The 15,664-nt window shown below is 72.7% G+C and overlaps 2 protein-coding genes across 3 annotated transcripts; both read right to left on the reverse strand.

Moving 5' to 3' along the window:
- Positions 1-1,010: 1,010 nt before the first annotated feature.
- On the reverse strand, positions 1,011-6,010 carry SASH3 (SAM and SH3 domain containing 3). Of its 2 annotated transcripts, none has more exons than XM_075435691.1 (8): positions 5,337-6,010; positions 2,777-2,872; positions 2,390-2,539; positions 2,181-2,322; positions 1,937-2,097; positions 1,592-1,798; positions 1,311-1,461; positions 1,011-1,196 (listed from the first exon to the last, which is right to left on the reverse strand). In XM_075435691.1, exons 1-8 carry the CDS (start codon positions 5,388-5,390, stop codon positions 1,012-1,014), a joined length of 1,146 nt encoding a protein of 381 aa, XP_075291806.1. In that variant the 5' UTR covers positions 5,391-6,010; the 3' UTR covers position 1,011. The 2 variants fall into 2 exon arrangements, with proteins under 2 accessions (XP_075291806.1, XP_075291805.1); XM_075435690.1 differs by having other exon boundaries at positions 1,011-1,199.
- A 92-nt stretch (positions 6,011-6,102) lies between these two features.
- On the reverse strand, positions 6,103-12,687 carry XPNPEP2 (X-prolyl aminopeptidase 2). Its single transcript, XM_075435686.1, has 21 exons — positions 12,534-12,687; positions 11,669-11,745; positions 11,466-11,576; positions 11,315-11,378; positions 11,011-11,115; positions 10,786-10,872; positions 10,554-10,700; positions 10,342-10,443; positions 9,775-9,856; positions 9,497-9,692; positions 9,219-9,308; positions 9,009-9,118; positions 8,849-8,926; positions 8,684-8,755; positions 8,524-8,584; positions 8,311-8,380; positions 8,097-8,201; positions 7,222-7,281; positions 6,981-7,057; positions 6,772-6,870; positions 6,103-6,404 (listed from the first exon to the last, which is right to left on the reverse strand). The coding sequence occupies exons 1-21, from the start codon at positions 12,577-12,579 to the stop codon at positions 6,207-6,209; spliced, it is 2,037 nt and encodes a 678-aa protein (XP_075291801.1). The 5' UTR covers positions 12,580-12,687; the 3' UTR covers positions 6,103-6,206.
- Between the last annotated feature and the right edge of the window lie 2,977 nt (positions 12,688-15,664).

Consider the following 15,664-nt stretch of genomic DNA (forward strand, 5'->3'; position numbering starts at 1 on the left):
GTCTCCCTGCCCCGCCTCCCTCCCCGGCGGGGGGCAGTGGGCTGAAGCGTGCACGCTTTTATTGGAATCGAGCGCAAAGGAACGAACCGGGTGGCCCGAGGCCGGTGCAGCCGCCTGCCCCTTCCCGCGGGTGCGCGGGGCGGCAGGGCCCTCGCTTGGGCTTGCTCTCGGAGCCCCCCGGACCAGGCTTGGGGGCAAGCTGTGAGCGGCAAACGGGGCTCCCCTGGAGCCGAGGCCGGGGGCTCACGGTGCCCTTGCTGGGCTGCTCCCGGCTCGGCTGAACCTCGCCCCCGCAACCCCAGCGTTCGGGCAGACCCTGCTGCGGGGCTGGGGGTCCCCCTGCCCTTCCCGCTGGGCTGCGGGCGCTGGCTGTGCTGCCGCAGAGCTCCCTGTCCTCGAAGGCTCCCACACTCAGCCTGGCTCCGAAAGCCGTGGATGAGGTGGGACAGAGCCAGGAGGGGCAATCCAGCCTCGGCAGGGCGCTGGACCCCCAGCACTAGGGCAGCCGCCTTGGCAGGGCGCTGGACCCCCAGCACCGGGGAAGCTGCCTCGGCAGGGTGCTGGACCCCCAGCACTGGGGCAATCCAGCCTTGGCAGGGTGCTGGACCCCCGGCACCAGGGAAGCTGCCTCGGCAGGGTGCTGGACCCCCAGCACCGGGGCAATCCAGCCTCGGCAGGGCGCTGGACCCCCGGCACCGGGGCAGCCGCCTTGGCAGGGCGCTGGACCCCCAGCACTGGGGAAGCTGCCTCGGCAGGGCGCTGGACCCCCAGCTCCGGGGCAGCGGCGTGAGGCAGCGCAGGGCAGAACGTCCTGGGGAGAGCGAACGGGGCAGCCTTGGGGGTCCGAGGGCCCAGCAGCCCGCAGCCACGTGGTGCCCGCCTGCAGCGTGGGGTCCCGCACCCGGGGCTCGTCTGCTGCCCCCCAGCAGCCGTCCCCTCCAGTCCGGAGCCACTGCCGGAGCAGGGTGCGAAGCAGCTGTGGGCTGCGCCCGTCGGCGAGGCAGGGTGGGCTCAGGGGGCCTCTGCCAGGGAGAGAGCCTGCAGCTGCCCCTCGGGACCCCCCAGCTCGGCCTCGTCCCGGCTGCCGTCCAGGGTCTCCGATCCCTCGAAGCAGCCCGAGTCCCGGGGAATGTCCCCCTTGGGCTCCGAGGGTGACGGCTGGGCTGCGGGGCCGTCGCCTTCCTCCGGCTCGCTCGCTGCTGGCAGAGGGGCCGTGGCGTCGGCGGGCAGCGAGGCCGCTGCGGGGGCTGCCCGGCGCGGGGCCACGGGCAGCGTGGGGACCCCTCGACCCCCCCCCCCCCGGCTCTTACTGTCGTAATCCAGGAGGAGCTCGGCGGCCGTGAGCAGCTTGGCGCGGTGCTGGGGGTCAGTGATGTGCAGCTCGTTGAGGTGGGTCTCCCGCAGCTCCTTGAAGTCCTCCAGCGTCTGGTAGCCGTTCAGCAGCAGCGTGGAGGTGTGCTCCTGGGGCAGGAGCGCGGCGGGGGGCTCGGCGGGGCGCGGAAAACCCCGCGCGGCCCCTCAGGCCCGCTGCCGTGCTCGGGCACGAGGTGGGGGGACCTGTCGCTGTCCCCCCGGGCCCCCCGCCCCGTACCTGCAGGTTGATGCGCTCCAGCAGCTCGTGGAGGGTCTTGGGCTTGAGCCGCTTGCTCCTGGCGGGGCCGCGGCTCTTGCGGGCGGGCGCCGTCTCCTCGGGGATGACGTCCACGTAGATGAACTTGAAGGAGCCCACGCGGTCGTTGAGCAGCCCGGTCCAGGTGCCCACCGGCGGCTTCTCGATGATGCCAATGATGTCCCCTTTCTGGGCCGAGGGAGAGGCGGGTGGTGGCGGGCGCGGGCTGGGGACGGCTGGGGGGTCCCCGGCCACCCTCCCTCCCTTGGGGGTCCCCAGCCACCCTCCCGGCTGTCCCCAGCCGGCGCTGGCCGTGGCGCGGCTCACCCGCAGCTTCAGCGAGTCCTTGTCGTAGGGGCTGGGCGTGAAGTCGGTGTGGACGCGGGCCCGGCCGCAGAAGGGGCCGCTGTAGGGTGGGGGGCCGCTCTCCTCCAGCCCAAGGCTCTCCCGGTTGCTGCCCCCGGGGCCGGGGCTGGAAACTTCGCTGCCTGGGGAGGGGAGGGGCAGGGAGGGAGGTCAGGGGGTGCGGGCGGTGGGCGAGGGGCCGGCGTCACGCTGCGGCCGGGCTCACCGCTGGACGGCTGGCGGCTGAGCGACGGGTGCCCGTCTTCCTCCGTCTCCAGGTGGGACAGGGGCACCTTCTCGGGTCGGGGCTCCTCCACGCTGCCGGCTGGGGACGGGGGACACGGGGACCCCTCCTCCTCCACATCTCCCTGCAGGGGGGGCCGGGGTCAGGCCAGGGTCGGGGGGCTGCCCCCGCCTGCCTGGCCCCCCGCTCACCTTCCCCTCAGCCAGGGCTTTGACGGCCATCCTGCCCATCTTGCGGTTCATGGTGCGGGAGATGACGGCTCGCCACTTCTTGCCCAGCTTCATCCCGCTGCTCCGCGCGGCGTCGTCGGCGCCGACGCTGCCAACCTCATCCTCGGGGATCTGCCGAGGGGGGGACAGTGAGGGCAGAGCCCCCCACCCTGCCCAGCGCACCTCAGCTGGGTCCCACCGGGCGGCAGGACCCCTCGGGGAGCGAGACCCCGAGTCCTGCTGCTGCTGGGACCCCCCAGGCTGCCCCGCGGGGCCCGGGGGTCTGGGGAGCAGGCTCTGGGGAGGGCTGTGCCCGGCGGGAAGGTGGTCCCGGGGGAGCGGGACGGGGCAGGGGGTCGGGGCGCTCACCTTCTCCTCCAGGTTGAACTCCTTCTCGCTCGGCACCGGGGAGCTGACTTTGGACTTGCCGAAGTCCTTGAAGCTGCTGGAGCGCTGGAGGGAGAGCTGGGGGGGGACGGGACGGGGTGAGGGCTTCTCGCTGTGCCCCCCGTCGCAGCTCCCGCCCTCCCCTCCGGCCGCCGGCGCAGCCCCGGGGCGGTGCGGGTGCCCGCGGGGTGGGCTGGCTGGCGCAGCACAGAATCACAGCCTGGTCTGGGTTGGAAGGGACCATCAGAGGTCACCTTGGCCAGCCCCCAGCCGCGCATCTTCAGCCGGAGCCCCGTCCAGCCTGGCCGGGGACGTGGCCAGGGACGCGGCATCGACCACCTCTGGGCAACCCGGGCCAGGGGTTCACCACCCCCAGCAGAAAAAATTTCTGCCTTCCATCCAGTCTGAATCTCCCCTCTTTTAGTCTAAAACCATCGCCCCCTGCCCCGTCGCCACAGCCCCTGCTGAGAAGTTTGTCCCCGTCTTTCTCCTGAGCCGCTGGAAGGACTGGAAGGCTGCTGTGAGCTCTCCCCGGAGCCTTCTCCAGGCTGAGCACCCCGCTCAGCACCTTTGTGGGCGTCCGGCACGGAGCCGGGAGCAGCCCGGGACGGCCCCGCACCGCTGCTGGGGCAGCCGGGTGGGCGCTGGCGGGGGACGCAGGGGCTCTGCAGCGCAGCCGCTCCGCTCGGCACCCAATGGGGGCTTGGGGTCCACCCGAGCCGGGGGTCTGGGGAGCAAGAGCAGAGCGGGACCCGCCTTGCGCTCCATCCCGCTCCGGCCGTGGCCGTGCCTGGGCCGGTGGCTCCCGTCCCGGGCAGCGTCTGACAGCTAAAGGCGGTTTCCAGCGGCTGAGAGCGTGGGCTGCTGCGCCCGTGCCCCTGCCCTCGCGTGCAGCTCCGGGCCCAAACGCTGCCCGCGTTTTTCTGCCTGTGAGCAGCGTCCCACAGCCCGGGGAGCAGCTCCCCTGCCCGCGTCGCCCTGGCTTCACCCCGGAGCCGCCGGAGCAGGCCCTGGGTCTCAGTCCTGGTGCAACCATCCATCACCGCCTCTTCCAGCCCCCCTGTGCCCCCCTGCTTCCCCCCTCGCCGCGTCCTGGGGTGCCTGTCCCGCGCAGGAAGGGGCTCCCCGCGCCCGGAGGACCCCCGGTGCTCGCCAGCTGGGATCCCCGCGTGGCCACGCGGTCCCGGCTCTCCCGCGTCCCCCAACACCCAGTGCTGCCGTGGGAGCGGGCTGGCGTGCCGGGGCTGGGCGAGCGCGGGTGGCAGCCGCCGGCGCAGCTCGCAGCTCGCAGCGCGGCGCTGGGTCTCGCCTCGACCGCAAGCGCAGCAATTTCCTCTCTCGAGGCCTCTGCCCGCCCTGGGCTCTGCCTATGCCGGAGGCCGCCGCGGCGCGTCCCAGCCCCCACGCTCCGGCTCGGCCTGCACCTCCCCGCCTCCCGCTCCGTTTCGCCGGCTTCACCGAGTGTCCGTTGTCACTTCTTTGTGCCGCTTGCTTGGCACCGTCCCCGCTGGGGCTTTCCTCAGCGGGAGCCGCTCAGCTGGAGCATCCCTGCGGAGGAGATGCTGGCGGTGCGCCCCGCTGCCCACCCAGCACCCCTGAACCCCCCAGACCCGGGCGGCTTCAGCCCCTCGGGTCTCCCTGCAGATGAAACGGCTTCGCGCCCGGTGCCCCCCCGCTCAGCACCCCCCCTAGGGCGGCGCTGGGGAGCGGAGCCGGGGCGCCCGGGCCCCCACATCAAGCCCGGCAGCGAGAGGGAAGTGAGAGCTGCGGCTGCGGCTGGGCGAGGGCAGGGGATGCCCGCGGGGGCTGCCGGGCTCGCTGGGCCCCCCCGGCGCAGAGCAGGGGCTTCACCCAGGTTTCCCCTGGGAGCTTCCCAGCATGGAGGAGCCGCCATGGCGGGTGGCTCTGCCGGGATGTCTGCCCGACGCGGGCAGGACTGCGGCACCAGCGCTGTCACTGCTCCCCGCAGTGGCTCGCTGTTGCCGAAGGCGAGCCGAAGCACTGCTGGTGCGGGACCCGGTGGTCCCAGCACTCGGTGGTCCCGGCACGCAGCGCAGTGCGCCGGAGGAAGCGGGCGACGCGTGTGACGGAGCTGCCGCCTCGCGCTGCCTCGACCGCAGACGCCTCGGAGCGCGGGCCGGGCTGGGAGCTGCACAGCCGGCACCGGCGTCGCTCCCCGGCAGGAAGCGGCGGGCGGCCGCCCACGCTGCGCGGAGCCCCCTGCCCCCCGGCAGAGCCCCACGCGTCCCACCCACACCCCGGCTGCACCCTGGGGGTCCGCACATCCCCCGGCCATCCCACCGGGCTGCAAGGGTGTGGGACGACGTTGGGACCGCGCAGCAGCGAGGCCACGGTGGCCGGTGGTGGCGGGACCGGCTGCTGGCGGTGCTGCCCTGGGTGCGGGGGCTCTGCCCCACGGCTCCCCAGCCCCCCGACACCGGTGCCCCCCGCTCAGCATCCCATGGGCAGCCGGGCTCCGCCGGTGCTGGGCACGCTGGGGCACCCGCGGTGCCGAGGGCAGCCAGGTTCCACCATCACTCACCTTCTTGTGGCCTGGCTCCTTCTCGCCGGCGTTGGAGGGCTTGCGGCGCAGCATGGTGCCGGGCCCCGTGGCGGGGTGCAGCGTTCAGGCGGTGCTGGCACGGCACGCACCGCGGCACCGGCGCCGAGGAAGCACACAGGAAGCCACCGGTCACATGAGGGGTGCTCGCAGCGGCGCGGCTCGGGGTGCTGGCGGGCGCGCGGGCTGCGGCAGGAGGAAGGAAACCCGCCACGAAGCTGCCGCCCTGCCCAGGGCCCCTGGGGCGAGGGGTGCCTGCCTGCACCCCGCCACCCCTCAGCGATGCTCCCGTGCATGGACTGGGGGTCCCCAACCCCTCCGCCGCGCCCGCTCCCTGCGCCCGCTCGTTCTCCCCGCCAGCACGCGACGACCAAGCCCTCCGTGCGACGCTCGGTCCAGGATGTCCCCCGCGTGCCCAGGGTCCGCGGGACCCCCGGCTGGGCAGGGAGCCCCGGTGGGACGCACGCATCGGCACCGGTGGAGCAGCGGCGACGGCCTGCCCTGCGCCATCTTGCTCCGGTTCCTCCGTCTCTTGTCCCAGGAATGAAAATCTGCCCCGCGTCAGCCTCCTCGCCGCCCTGGGCAGGGTGATGGCGTGGGCTGGGTGACGACGTGGGCTGGGTGACACGCGTGGGCTGGGTGATGGCGTGGGGCTGGACCCCAGCCCCACAGCAGCCAGCGAGGCGGCGGGCGGGCTGGCAGCATGGCGGGCGGCGGCGGCGGGGCACAGCAGCGCGCGGGCAGCCGCTGGCGATGCTCACGTTTAGTGACCAACGAGCGAACAGAAAACAACAACGAAAAGAAAAAGGGAAGCGCGCGGCGGGGAGAAGCGGCGTCGGCGGCAGGGAGGGGTCAGGCCTGCAGCGCGGCGAGCAGCGCGGCGAGCAGCGCGGTGAGGGTCGGCGTGCCGGCGGCGGCGGCGGCACTGCCCAGCGGGAAGGGCTCGGTGCTCCGCTGCAGCCAGCCGTACTCCTCCTCCAGCCGCTGCCGCCGCAGCTCCGGCCCCACGCGCGCCCGGATGGTCTCGTAGTGGGCGTTCAGGTAGCGGATCTGCAGCCGGGCACCGCGGGGGGCTGCAGGGGGCTGCCCCGGCCGCTGGCCCCCCTCGCTGCCCATCACACCTCCCCGATCTCTGGCCACGTCTGCAGACCCCGTCGCCCTTCTCCATGCACCCACCCATCGCCGCCCCCCTCGCCTCCCCGTCCAGCTACCCCACACCCCAATCCCTGGCTGCGTCTGCAGACCACCATCGTCCTTCTCCATCCACCCACCCATCGCCGCCCTGGCCCCGTTTAACCTGCCCCGACCTCACGCCGCCGTCCCGCCCTACATCCACCCCTGTTGCTCTCCCCGCACCCCAGCCCCACGCACTGGCCCCGCGTCCCCTCTGTGCCCCCCTGCCCTGGAGACCCTCTACCTGCTCCGGCGAGAGGAGGCTGAGGTCGATGAGGTTGCGGTCGTAGGGCACCAGGGACACCACCTCGAAGGTCAGGAAGGGCTCCTCCGCGCTCTGGTGCTGCCGCAGAGGGGGGGCCTTGGGTGCCCCCAGCCCTGCCCCGGGGGTCCCCCCACCCCTGGCTCGGCACAGCCCCCCTGCGCCGTGCCACCCCAGCCCCGCCGCGCTACCTCGGTCTGCGCCTCCACCACAAGGGCGATGTCCTCGATGCGGATCCCAAACTCGCCGTCCCGGTAGTAACCGGGCTCTGGGGGCCGGGGAAGGTGCCCGGTGAGTCCCGAGCCCCCCGGCTCACCCCACTCCGGTGGGGACGGACCCGGCCCCTGAGCGGGACCGAGAGCCGAGCGCCTGTCCCGCTGGCCGGGCATCCCCGAGGGCCGAGGCGCCGGCCGGCGCAGTGGGTGGACGCACCGATGGAGGTGAACATGCCGGCTGCCAGCGGCACGTTGTTGGACTGGAAGCCCACAGGCCCTGCAGGGGACAGGGGGTGGGTCACAGCTCCTGGGGACAGCGCATGCTGCGGGGACCCCCTGACGAGGACCAGGGTGTCACACTGGCAGGAGTCATGGGGCCACCCTGGCAAGGACTGTTGGATCATCCCAGCAAGACCCATGGGACCACCCTGCCAAGGACCATTGGGTCATCCCAGCAAGACCCATGGGACCACCCTGCCAAGGACCATGGGACCACCCTGCCAAAGACCATTGGATCATCCCAGCAAGACCCATGGGACCACCCTGCCAAGGAACATTGGATCATCCTATGAAGGTCCACGGGATCACCCTGGCAAAGACCATTGCATCATCCTATCAAGGTCCGTGGGGCCACCCTGGCAAGGACCATTGGACCACCCTGGCAGGGACCATTGGATCAGCCCATCAAGGTCCATGGGACCACCCTAGCAAGGACAATTGGGTCATCCCAGCAAGGTCCATGGGACCACTCTGCCAAGGACCATTGGATCATCCCATAAAGGTCCACGGGAACACCCTAGCAAGGACCATTGGGTCATCCCAGCAAGACCCATGGGGCCACCCTGGCAAGGACCATTGGATCATCCCATGAAGGTCCAGGGGATCACCCTGGCAATGACCATTGGATCATCCCATCAAGGTCTGTGGGACCACCCTGGCAAGGACTGCAGCACCCTGCAGTTCAGGGACACCCGCCCACAGCAAGAGGCTCAGCTGGGCTATGAGAAGCCCCAGATGAGCCCCTGTCCTCGTCCCTGTCCCCCGCAGCTCAGCCTATGTCACCGGCACTGGTGCCAGTGCCGCGGCACCTACACTCATGGACCGAGAGGAAGTTGCCGATGCCGTGGCCGGTCCCGTGGCCATAGTTGAGTCCCACTTCCCAGAGCGCCCGGCGGGCGAAGGACTCCACCACTCTCCCTGAGGAATGATGAGGTGGGATGGGGACCAGTGAGCTGGTGAGAGCCCCCCCCTGTGCTGGGGGGGTTGGGGCAGGGCTGGGCTGCCCAGCGCCTGGCTCAGCACCCACCTGCTGTGTTGGGTGGGAAGACGAGGCGGGACAGGTCGATGTTGCCCATCAGCACGCGGGTGTAGGCTTCCTACGGGGGGCACGGCGTGGGGGCTGAGCGTGGCGGTGTCCGGACGCCCCCCGGCGCATCCATCCTCGGTGCTGAGTGCTGCCGGGAGTTGCTGGGCACCGCAGCGGGGTGCTGGCTGGAATGGGGGGGGGGGGGTCTGATACCTTCTGGAGCGGGGTTGGCACTCCCCAGTGCACTGTCCGAGTGATGTCTGTCGTCCCGTCCCTGCGAAGGGGGGACGTGAGGCAGCCCCAGCGCTGGCGTTGGGGGCCCCTGCCAGCACCCTGGGGTGCTGGGGGGGGGTCCGGGGTAGGGGCTACGCACAGGTATTGCCCTCCGGTGTCTGAAAGGTACAGCTCATCCACAGACAGCTGCCGGCTGCTCCCGTTGGAGGGGCTGCGAGGGGTGGGGGGGTCAGAGCCCGCTCCCAGCCCCCCGCTCCCCCCCGCCGCTGCAGCCCTGGCACCCCCGGCCGCGGCCACACCGTACCTGTAATGGGCCAGTGCGGCGTTGAGCCCGCTGGCGGAGATGGACTGGAAGCTGGGCCCGTGGCTGTGCTCCTGAGCCCTGGAAGGCAGCAGGGAGGGAGGTGCTTGGGGTCCCTGGCTGCCCTGTGCCGGGCGGGGGGGTCCGTGGCCGCAGCACGCACCGCCGGAGCGCGTCGACGCGCTGCGCCCCTGAAAACTCGTCCACCTCCCCCCGCGGCACCGTCTTCTCCAGCCACACCAGGTACTGGATGACAGCCACCGCGTCCCGCACCTGGGGGGACCCGGCGGCGTCGGGGGGCAGGGGGAAGCCACCAGCACCCCGGCTGCCCCCCGTGTCCGCTCGGGGCTGCGGGGACGGGGACGGCGCTCACGTGGGCGGCTCGCAGCAGCTCCTGCTCCTTGGCGTTTTTGACAGCCTTGGCCAGCATGGCGGGGGAGTAGCTGTCCTCCAGCAGCTTCTCCTGTGAGGGCGGGCTGGGGTGGCATGGCCGGGCACGGCCACCCATCCCCGCGTGCCATGGGGACGGCCGCGGCGCATCCCGCAGCCCCGCGGCTCGGTGGCACGGGGATATCCCCACGCCCAGCAGCACCCGCGCCGCCCGCGGATGGGCTCAGCGGTGCCGGCGTCGTCGCCGGCGTCGTCGCCCACCTGGGGGATGACGCCGTAGAGGCCGTAGGTGGTGTACTCGGTGCCCAGCCAGACGGTGACGTTGCCCTGGGCGTAGCGGCGCAGGTGGTCGCGCGCCTGGTCGTAGCCCTGCAGCTCCACGCACCGCGGCCCCGGGCAGTCGGCCCGCAGGGACTGCTGCGCCGCCGCCGCCAGCCGCCCCTCGTCCACGAAGAGGCTGGGGGGGACGCGGGGCCGGTGGGCGCAGCCGAGGGGGGGGCTGAGCCGTGGCCCCGCGCCCCGCGCCGCAGGGAGCCCACCTTATGCTGGTGTTGGTCAGCAGGGTGTAGGAGTAGAAGACGGGGTTGTAGGGGATGTCGTCTCCGCGGAGGTTGAAGAGCCCTGAAGGGAGCGGGACCTCTGAGCCTGTGCCCGCCGGGTGCACTCCCACCCCCGGGGCTTGGAGCCCAAGGCACCCACCATGGCACCCACCACAGCACACCATGGCACCCACCACGGTACACCATGGCACCAACCATGGCACCAACCATGGAACCCACCACAGCACTCACCATGGCACCCACCATGGCACCAATCATGGCACACCACGGGACACACCACAAAACCCACCATGGCAGCCACCGTGGCACACCATGGCACCCACCACAGCACCCACCATGGCACCCACCACATCACCCACCACATCACCCACCACAGCACCCACCATGGCATACCATGACACCTACCACAATACCCACCACGGCACCCACCACGGCACACCATGACACCCACCACAATACCCAACATGGCACCCGTTGTGGCACCCACCACAGCACACACCATGGCACACCATGGCACCCACTGTGGCACCCACCACGGCTACTCACAGGCCGTCTCCTCCAGCGCCGAGAGCAGCACGGCCGTGGGGTGCCGGACGTGCTCCTCCATCTGCTGCCGGATCCCGGCCACCTTCTCCTGCCAGCTGCTCCCTGGGACCGGAGCGAGTGTACGGCTCAGCCCCGGGACCACCAGGACGCCCGGGCTGGGGGCTGCCGCGGGCCACCCAGCAGCCCTAGGCGGGGGGGGGTGGCAGTCGGACCCGTGAAGGCTGCCGGGAGGCTGTAGATCTCGCCGGAGGCTGGGGGGGGCCTCTGGTCACCCCACACTTGGTCCACGAGGTTGGTCTCGACGGGCAGCAGCGTCCTGCCGGAGCCGTGCAGAGCCTGGCTGTAGCTGTTCCAGGTGCCTGGGGAGGGGCAGCAGCCGCGGTTCGGGGCACCGGGGGCTGCCCCGGCGCCGGGCAGGGCCCCCCCATGCGACCCCAGCCCTACCGACGGAGAAGAGGAAGGGGTCCAGGCTGACGTTCCCCCCGACAGGAACCTCCTCCAGGATCCACAGCGCGATGGACTCGACCAAGGCTGCGGGGCAGAGCTGGGTGGCACCGCCAGGACGAGCCACGTCCCGGCCTGCGCTGAGCCCGGATGAGGACGCGGCCGGGGCTGGGGCGTCCTGGGGGCGGGGGGAGGCAGCAGCCCCCCAGGCTGCCCCCCACTGACTTGTCCTCTGCAGCTCCCAGTTGCAGTCCAGCTGCCGCTCCGCCTGGGTCCAGTAGCGGCTGTCGGTCCACAGGGCAGCCTTGTCCTGCGTCACCACGCCGGTGCCTGGGGCAGGGGCGGGGGCTCAGGCATCGCCTCTCCCCCCTCTCCGGGCAGCCGGAGGGGACCCCCAGGCATCCCCAGCCCACCCTCCCACGCGGAGTGGGACCATGCCCTGCCCCGAGGATCCCCAAGGATGGGGACCAGCAGGCAGCGGGTGCTGGCCCCCCGAGCGGGGACCCCGGGGCGACGGGGCCACTCTCACCTGCGGAGCCGGTGAAGCCGGTCACCCAGCCCAGCCGGGCGTCCCGCTCGGCGACGTACTCGCTCTGGAGCCGGGGACGGAGCCGTCAGCGGCGGCCGCGGGTGCCGGCGGGGTGCCGGTGCCCGGGGCCGCGGGCGGGCTGCTCCCTTACCATGTGGGCGTCCGTCGAGGGCACGATGTAGGCGTGGGCGCCGTGGGCTCGCATGGTGGCCCGCAGAGCGGCGAGCCGCGCCGAGGTGTTGGTGGCCGTGGGGGGCAGGTACTGGCGGCAGAGGGGGACACGTGCCGGGGGGAGCGGCGGCTGCGGCGGGGGGGCTGGGGAGGGGGACCCAGGCGCAGGGGGGGGCTGCTCACCGGGGGGTCCGACGAGCAGTCCCGGACGTCGGACCTGGGGAACGCGGGCAGCACCGGCGTGCGGCGTGCGGCGCAGCCTGGGAGCGCGGCACACGCGGAGCCTCAGGCCGCAGCCCAGGGTCCCGCCGGCCCCCCGCGCCAGCCCGGTGCCAGCCCCACGCACCGAGCCGGCGCGGCGGCGGGGTTTTTTGATAAAAACAGCGTTTCCAGCCCCGGGAACAGCGGGTGAAAGCGAGCGCCGTGGCTCGAAGAGGCTCGTGGGCATGGCCAGCGCCCGCGGCACGCGTCCCGCGGCGTGCATGCGACGGGGTCCGGGGTGCACTGGGTTCCTCACGAGGCGCAGCCGGTGCCCACCGTGCCCGGGAGCCAGCCCTGAGCACCCTGGGCGCTGGGGCTGCCGGAGGACCTGGCCACCAGCCGGGGATGTGCCCCGCTGGGACCCAGCCTCTCCCCAGTGCCACTCAGCAACTGGTCCCAGCACCGGCATCGCCTTCCCCAAGCGCTCCATCACCGGCACCGCTGCGGGCAGGGGCCTGGTTCTTTGCCGAGGGCCGAGGGCACCGGGCTGGGGTCCGCGGGGCGGCGGGGGAATGGGCCACCCTCAGCGCAGTGTGGCCTCCGACGCCTGGTCTCACTGCTCCGGGGGCTTCTCCTTGCCCGTCACCCCCCCAGAGCTCATCCCAGGGGTGGGCAGGCGGGATCAGCCCCCCGCCCTCGGGCCCCCGAAGGGCGAACCCACCCTTGCTTCACCCAAAGCCGGGGTCCGGACGGCCGCATCCTCCACGCCGGCACCCGCCCGGTCCCCGGGGGTCCCGGGATGCGCCGTCCCCCAGGAGCCCACCCAGCTCCCAGCCCCTCGACGTACCGCTCAGCAGGAGCACCCAGGCTGCGACCCACTGCACGGGGGCCATGGCTGCCCCGGGGGTCCCGTCTGGGCGGAGGGGACGTTTCCCGGCACCCTGGGTGACAGGTCCCTCCTCCGGCGCCTTTGCCCCGGGGGCGAGGGATACTGGAGCCAAGGCCGGAGCAGATATTGGGGGGGGGGGGGAGGGGGGGTGTCCCGTGCGTTGGGAGCGAATCCTGCCGCTAAATAAAAGCAAACAGCCAAATCAGCACAAAGTCCAAAGATCCTCGTGGGGCGGAGGTGGGGCTGTGCCCTGGCACGTCCCGGGGTGAAAAGCCGGCAAGAGGGGGCTGCGGGGGGGAACCTCCGTCCCCCCTGGCACGGGGGCCCTGGGTGAGGGTCCCGCGGGGGGGCCGTGCTGCTGGGCCTGCCAGCTACGGAACCAGCCCTGCTGCTCCGCCGGGACGCCGAGCGGGGCAGGGCATCCTCCCGGGCACGGCCGCGGGGGTCCCCGTCCCGGTGGGACCCCCGCCCTGGGGCTGCCAGAGACTCGGGGTGGGGGCCGGGGGCATGCCATGGCGTTATGGCTCTGCCTCCCTGGGGGGCTCAGAGGCTCTGCCTTCCTGGGGGGCTCAGAGGCTCTGCCTTCCTGGGGGGCTCAGAGGCTCTGCCTTCTGGGGGGCTCAGAGGCTCTGCCTCCCCGGGGGGCACAGGGGCTCTGTCTCCCTGGGGGGCACAGGGGCTCTGCCTTCTGGGGGGCTCAGAGGCTCTGCCTTCCTGGGGGGCACAGGGGCTCTGCCTCCCCGGGGGGCACAGAGGCTCTGCCTCCCCGGGGGGCACAGGGGCTCTGCCTCCCTCGGGGGCTCAGAGGCTCTGCCTCCCTGGGGGGCACAGGGGCTCTGCCTCCCCGGGGGGGGCACAGAGGCTCTGCCTCCCCGGAGGGCACAGGGGCTCTGCCTTCCTGGGGGGCACAGGGGCTCTGCCTTCCTGGGGGGCACAGGGGCTCTGCCTTCCTGGGGGGCACAGAGGCTCTGCCTTCCTGGGGGGCACAGGGGCTCTGCCTCCCTGGGGGGCACAGGGGCTCTGCCTTCCTGGGGGGCACAGGGGCTCTGCCTCCCCGGGGGGCACAGGGGCTCTGCCTTCCTGGGGGGCACAGAGGCTCTGCCTCCCCGGGGGGCACAGGGGCTCTGCCTTCCTGGGGGGCACAGAGGCTCTGCCTCCCTGGGGGGCACAGGGGCTCTGCCTTCCTGGGGGGCTCAGAGGCTCTGCCTCCCTGGGGGGCACAGGGGCTCTGCCTCCCTGGGGGGCACAGGGGCTCTGCCTTCCTGGGGGGCACAGGGGCTCTGCCTCCCCGGGGGGCACAGGGGCTCTGCCTTCCTGGGGGGCTCAGAGGCTCTGCCTTCCTGGGGGGCACAGGGGCTCTGCCTCCCCGGGGGGCACAGGGGCTCTGCCTTCCTGGGGGGCTCAGAGGCTCTGCCTTCCTGGGGGGCACAGGGGCTCTGCCTCCCCGGGGGGCACAGGGGCTCTGCCTTCCTGGGGGGCACAGAGGCTCTGCCTCCCTGGGGGGCACAGGGGCTCTGCCTCCCTGGGGGGCACAGGGGCTCTGCCTTCCTGGGGGGCACAGGGGCTCTGCCTCCCCGGGGGGCACAGGGGCTCTGCCTTCCTGGGGGGCACAGAGGCTCTGCCTCCCCGGGGGGCACAGGGGCTCTGCCTTCCTGGGGGGCTCAGAGGCTCTGCCTCCCTGGGGGGCACAGGGGCTCTGCCTCCCCGGGGGGCACAGGGGCTCTGCCTCCCTCGGGGGCACAGGGGCTCTGCCTTCCTGGGGGGCTCAGAGGCTCTGCCTTCCTGGGGGGCACAGGGGCTCTGCCTCCCCGGAGGGCACAGGGGCTCTGCCTTCTGGGGGGCACAGGGGCTCTGCCTTCCTGGGGGGCTCAGAGGCTCTGCCTTCCTAGGGGGCACAGAGGCTCTGCCTCCCCGGAGGGCACAGGGGCTCTGCCTTCTGGCGGGCACAGGGGCTCTGCCTTCCTGGGGGGCACAGAGGCTCTGTCTCCCTGGGGGGCACAGGGGCTCTGCCTCCCTGGGGGGCACAGGGGCTCTGCCCGGGGGGCCGCGGCTGCCGGCGCAGGGCTGGGAGCCGGGGCGCAGGGCCGGCGGGGCAGCCGGAACGCCGACGGAGCAGCTGCCCCGGTGCTCGGCTCCCGCCGACGGCTGCGGGCCGGTAACACGATTTTGCCCCCCGTGGCATCGTTTGAGCTCCGGGTTTCTGTCCCGTGGCTGCTCTTCCACCGCGGCTCCGGTAACCGGGTTATCGATCTCGCCCTGGCAGGATTTTTACTCCCGGGAAAAGGCGGTTGGCACCAAGGGGTGCCCCCGGGCAGTGCCAGGGCGAAGCGGGGTGGGCAGGGGGTGGGAGGGGGTGAGGGTGCTGGGTTTCCGGGGAGCAGGAAGACACGGAAGGGGGGGAGGGGAAGCGCGGGGTGCAGGGATGCGAGCAGGAATGCGGGCAGGGATGCGGGCAGGGATGCGGGCAGGGATGTGGGCAGGGATGTGGGTAGGGATACGGGCAGGGATACGGGCAGGGATGTGTGCAGGGTTCTGGGCAGGGATGCAGGCAGGGATGTGGGCAGGGATGCAGGCAGGGTTCTGGGTAGGGAAGTCAGCAGGGATACGGGCAGGGTTCTGGGCAGGGATGCGGGCAGGGTTCTGGGTAGGGAAGTCAGCAGGGATACGGGCAGGGTTCTGGGCAGGGATACGGGCAGCGATGTGGGCAGGGAAGTGGGCAGGGATGCAGGCAGGGATGCAGGCAGGGATGATGGCAGGGACGTGGGCAGGGATGCAGGCAGGGATGTGGGCAGGGTTCTGGGCAGGGTTCTGGGCAGAGATGCGGGCAGGGATGCAGGCAGGGATGCGGGGCGCGGGGTACTGCCCTCCTGGCACAGCCTCGTGGGCCGGGTGACCAGCCTGGGCTGCCCGCTCCGAGCAGCCACTGTCGCGCCGTGTCACCGCGGCGGGGCCCGGCTGTGTCACCGGGATGCTGCTCACCACGAGGTGGCACCAGGACCGCGCCGTGGAGCCGCGCAGACCCCTGTCCCCTGTCCCCCTGTCCCTCTGTCCTGTCCCCTGCCCACCCGCCCGGGCCTGCCGCAGCCCCG

The sequence above is a fragment of the Opisthocomus hoazin genome, chromosome 14 (assembly GCF_030867145.1).
Source record: "Opisthocomus hoazin isolate bOpiHoa1 chromosome 14, bOpiHoa1.hap1, whole genome shotgun sequence".
NCBI lineage: Eukaryota > Metazoa > Chordata > Aves > Opisthocomiformes > Opisthocomidae > Opisthocomus > Opisthocomus hoazin.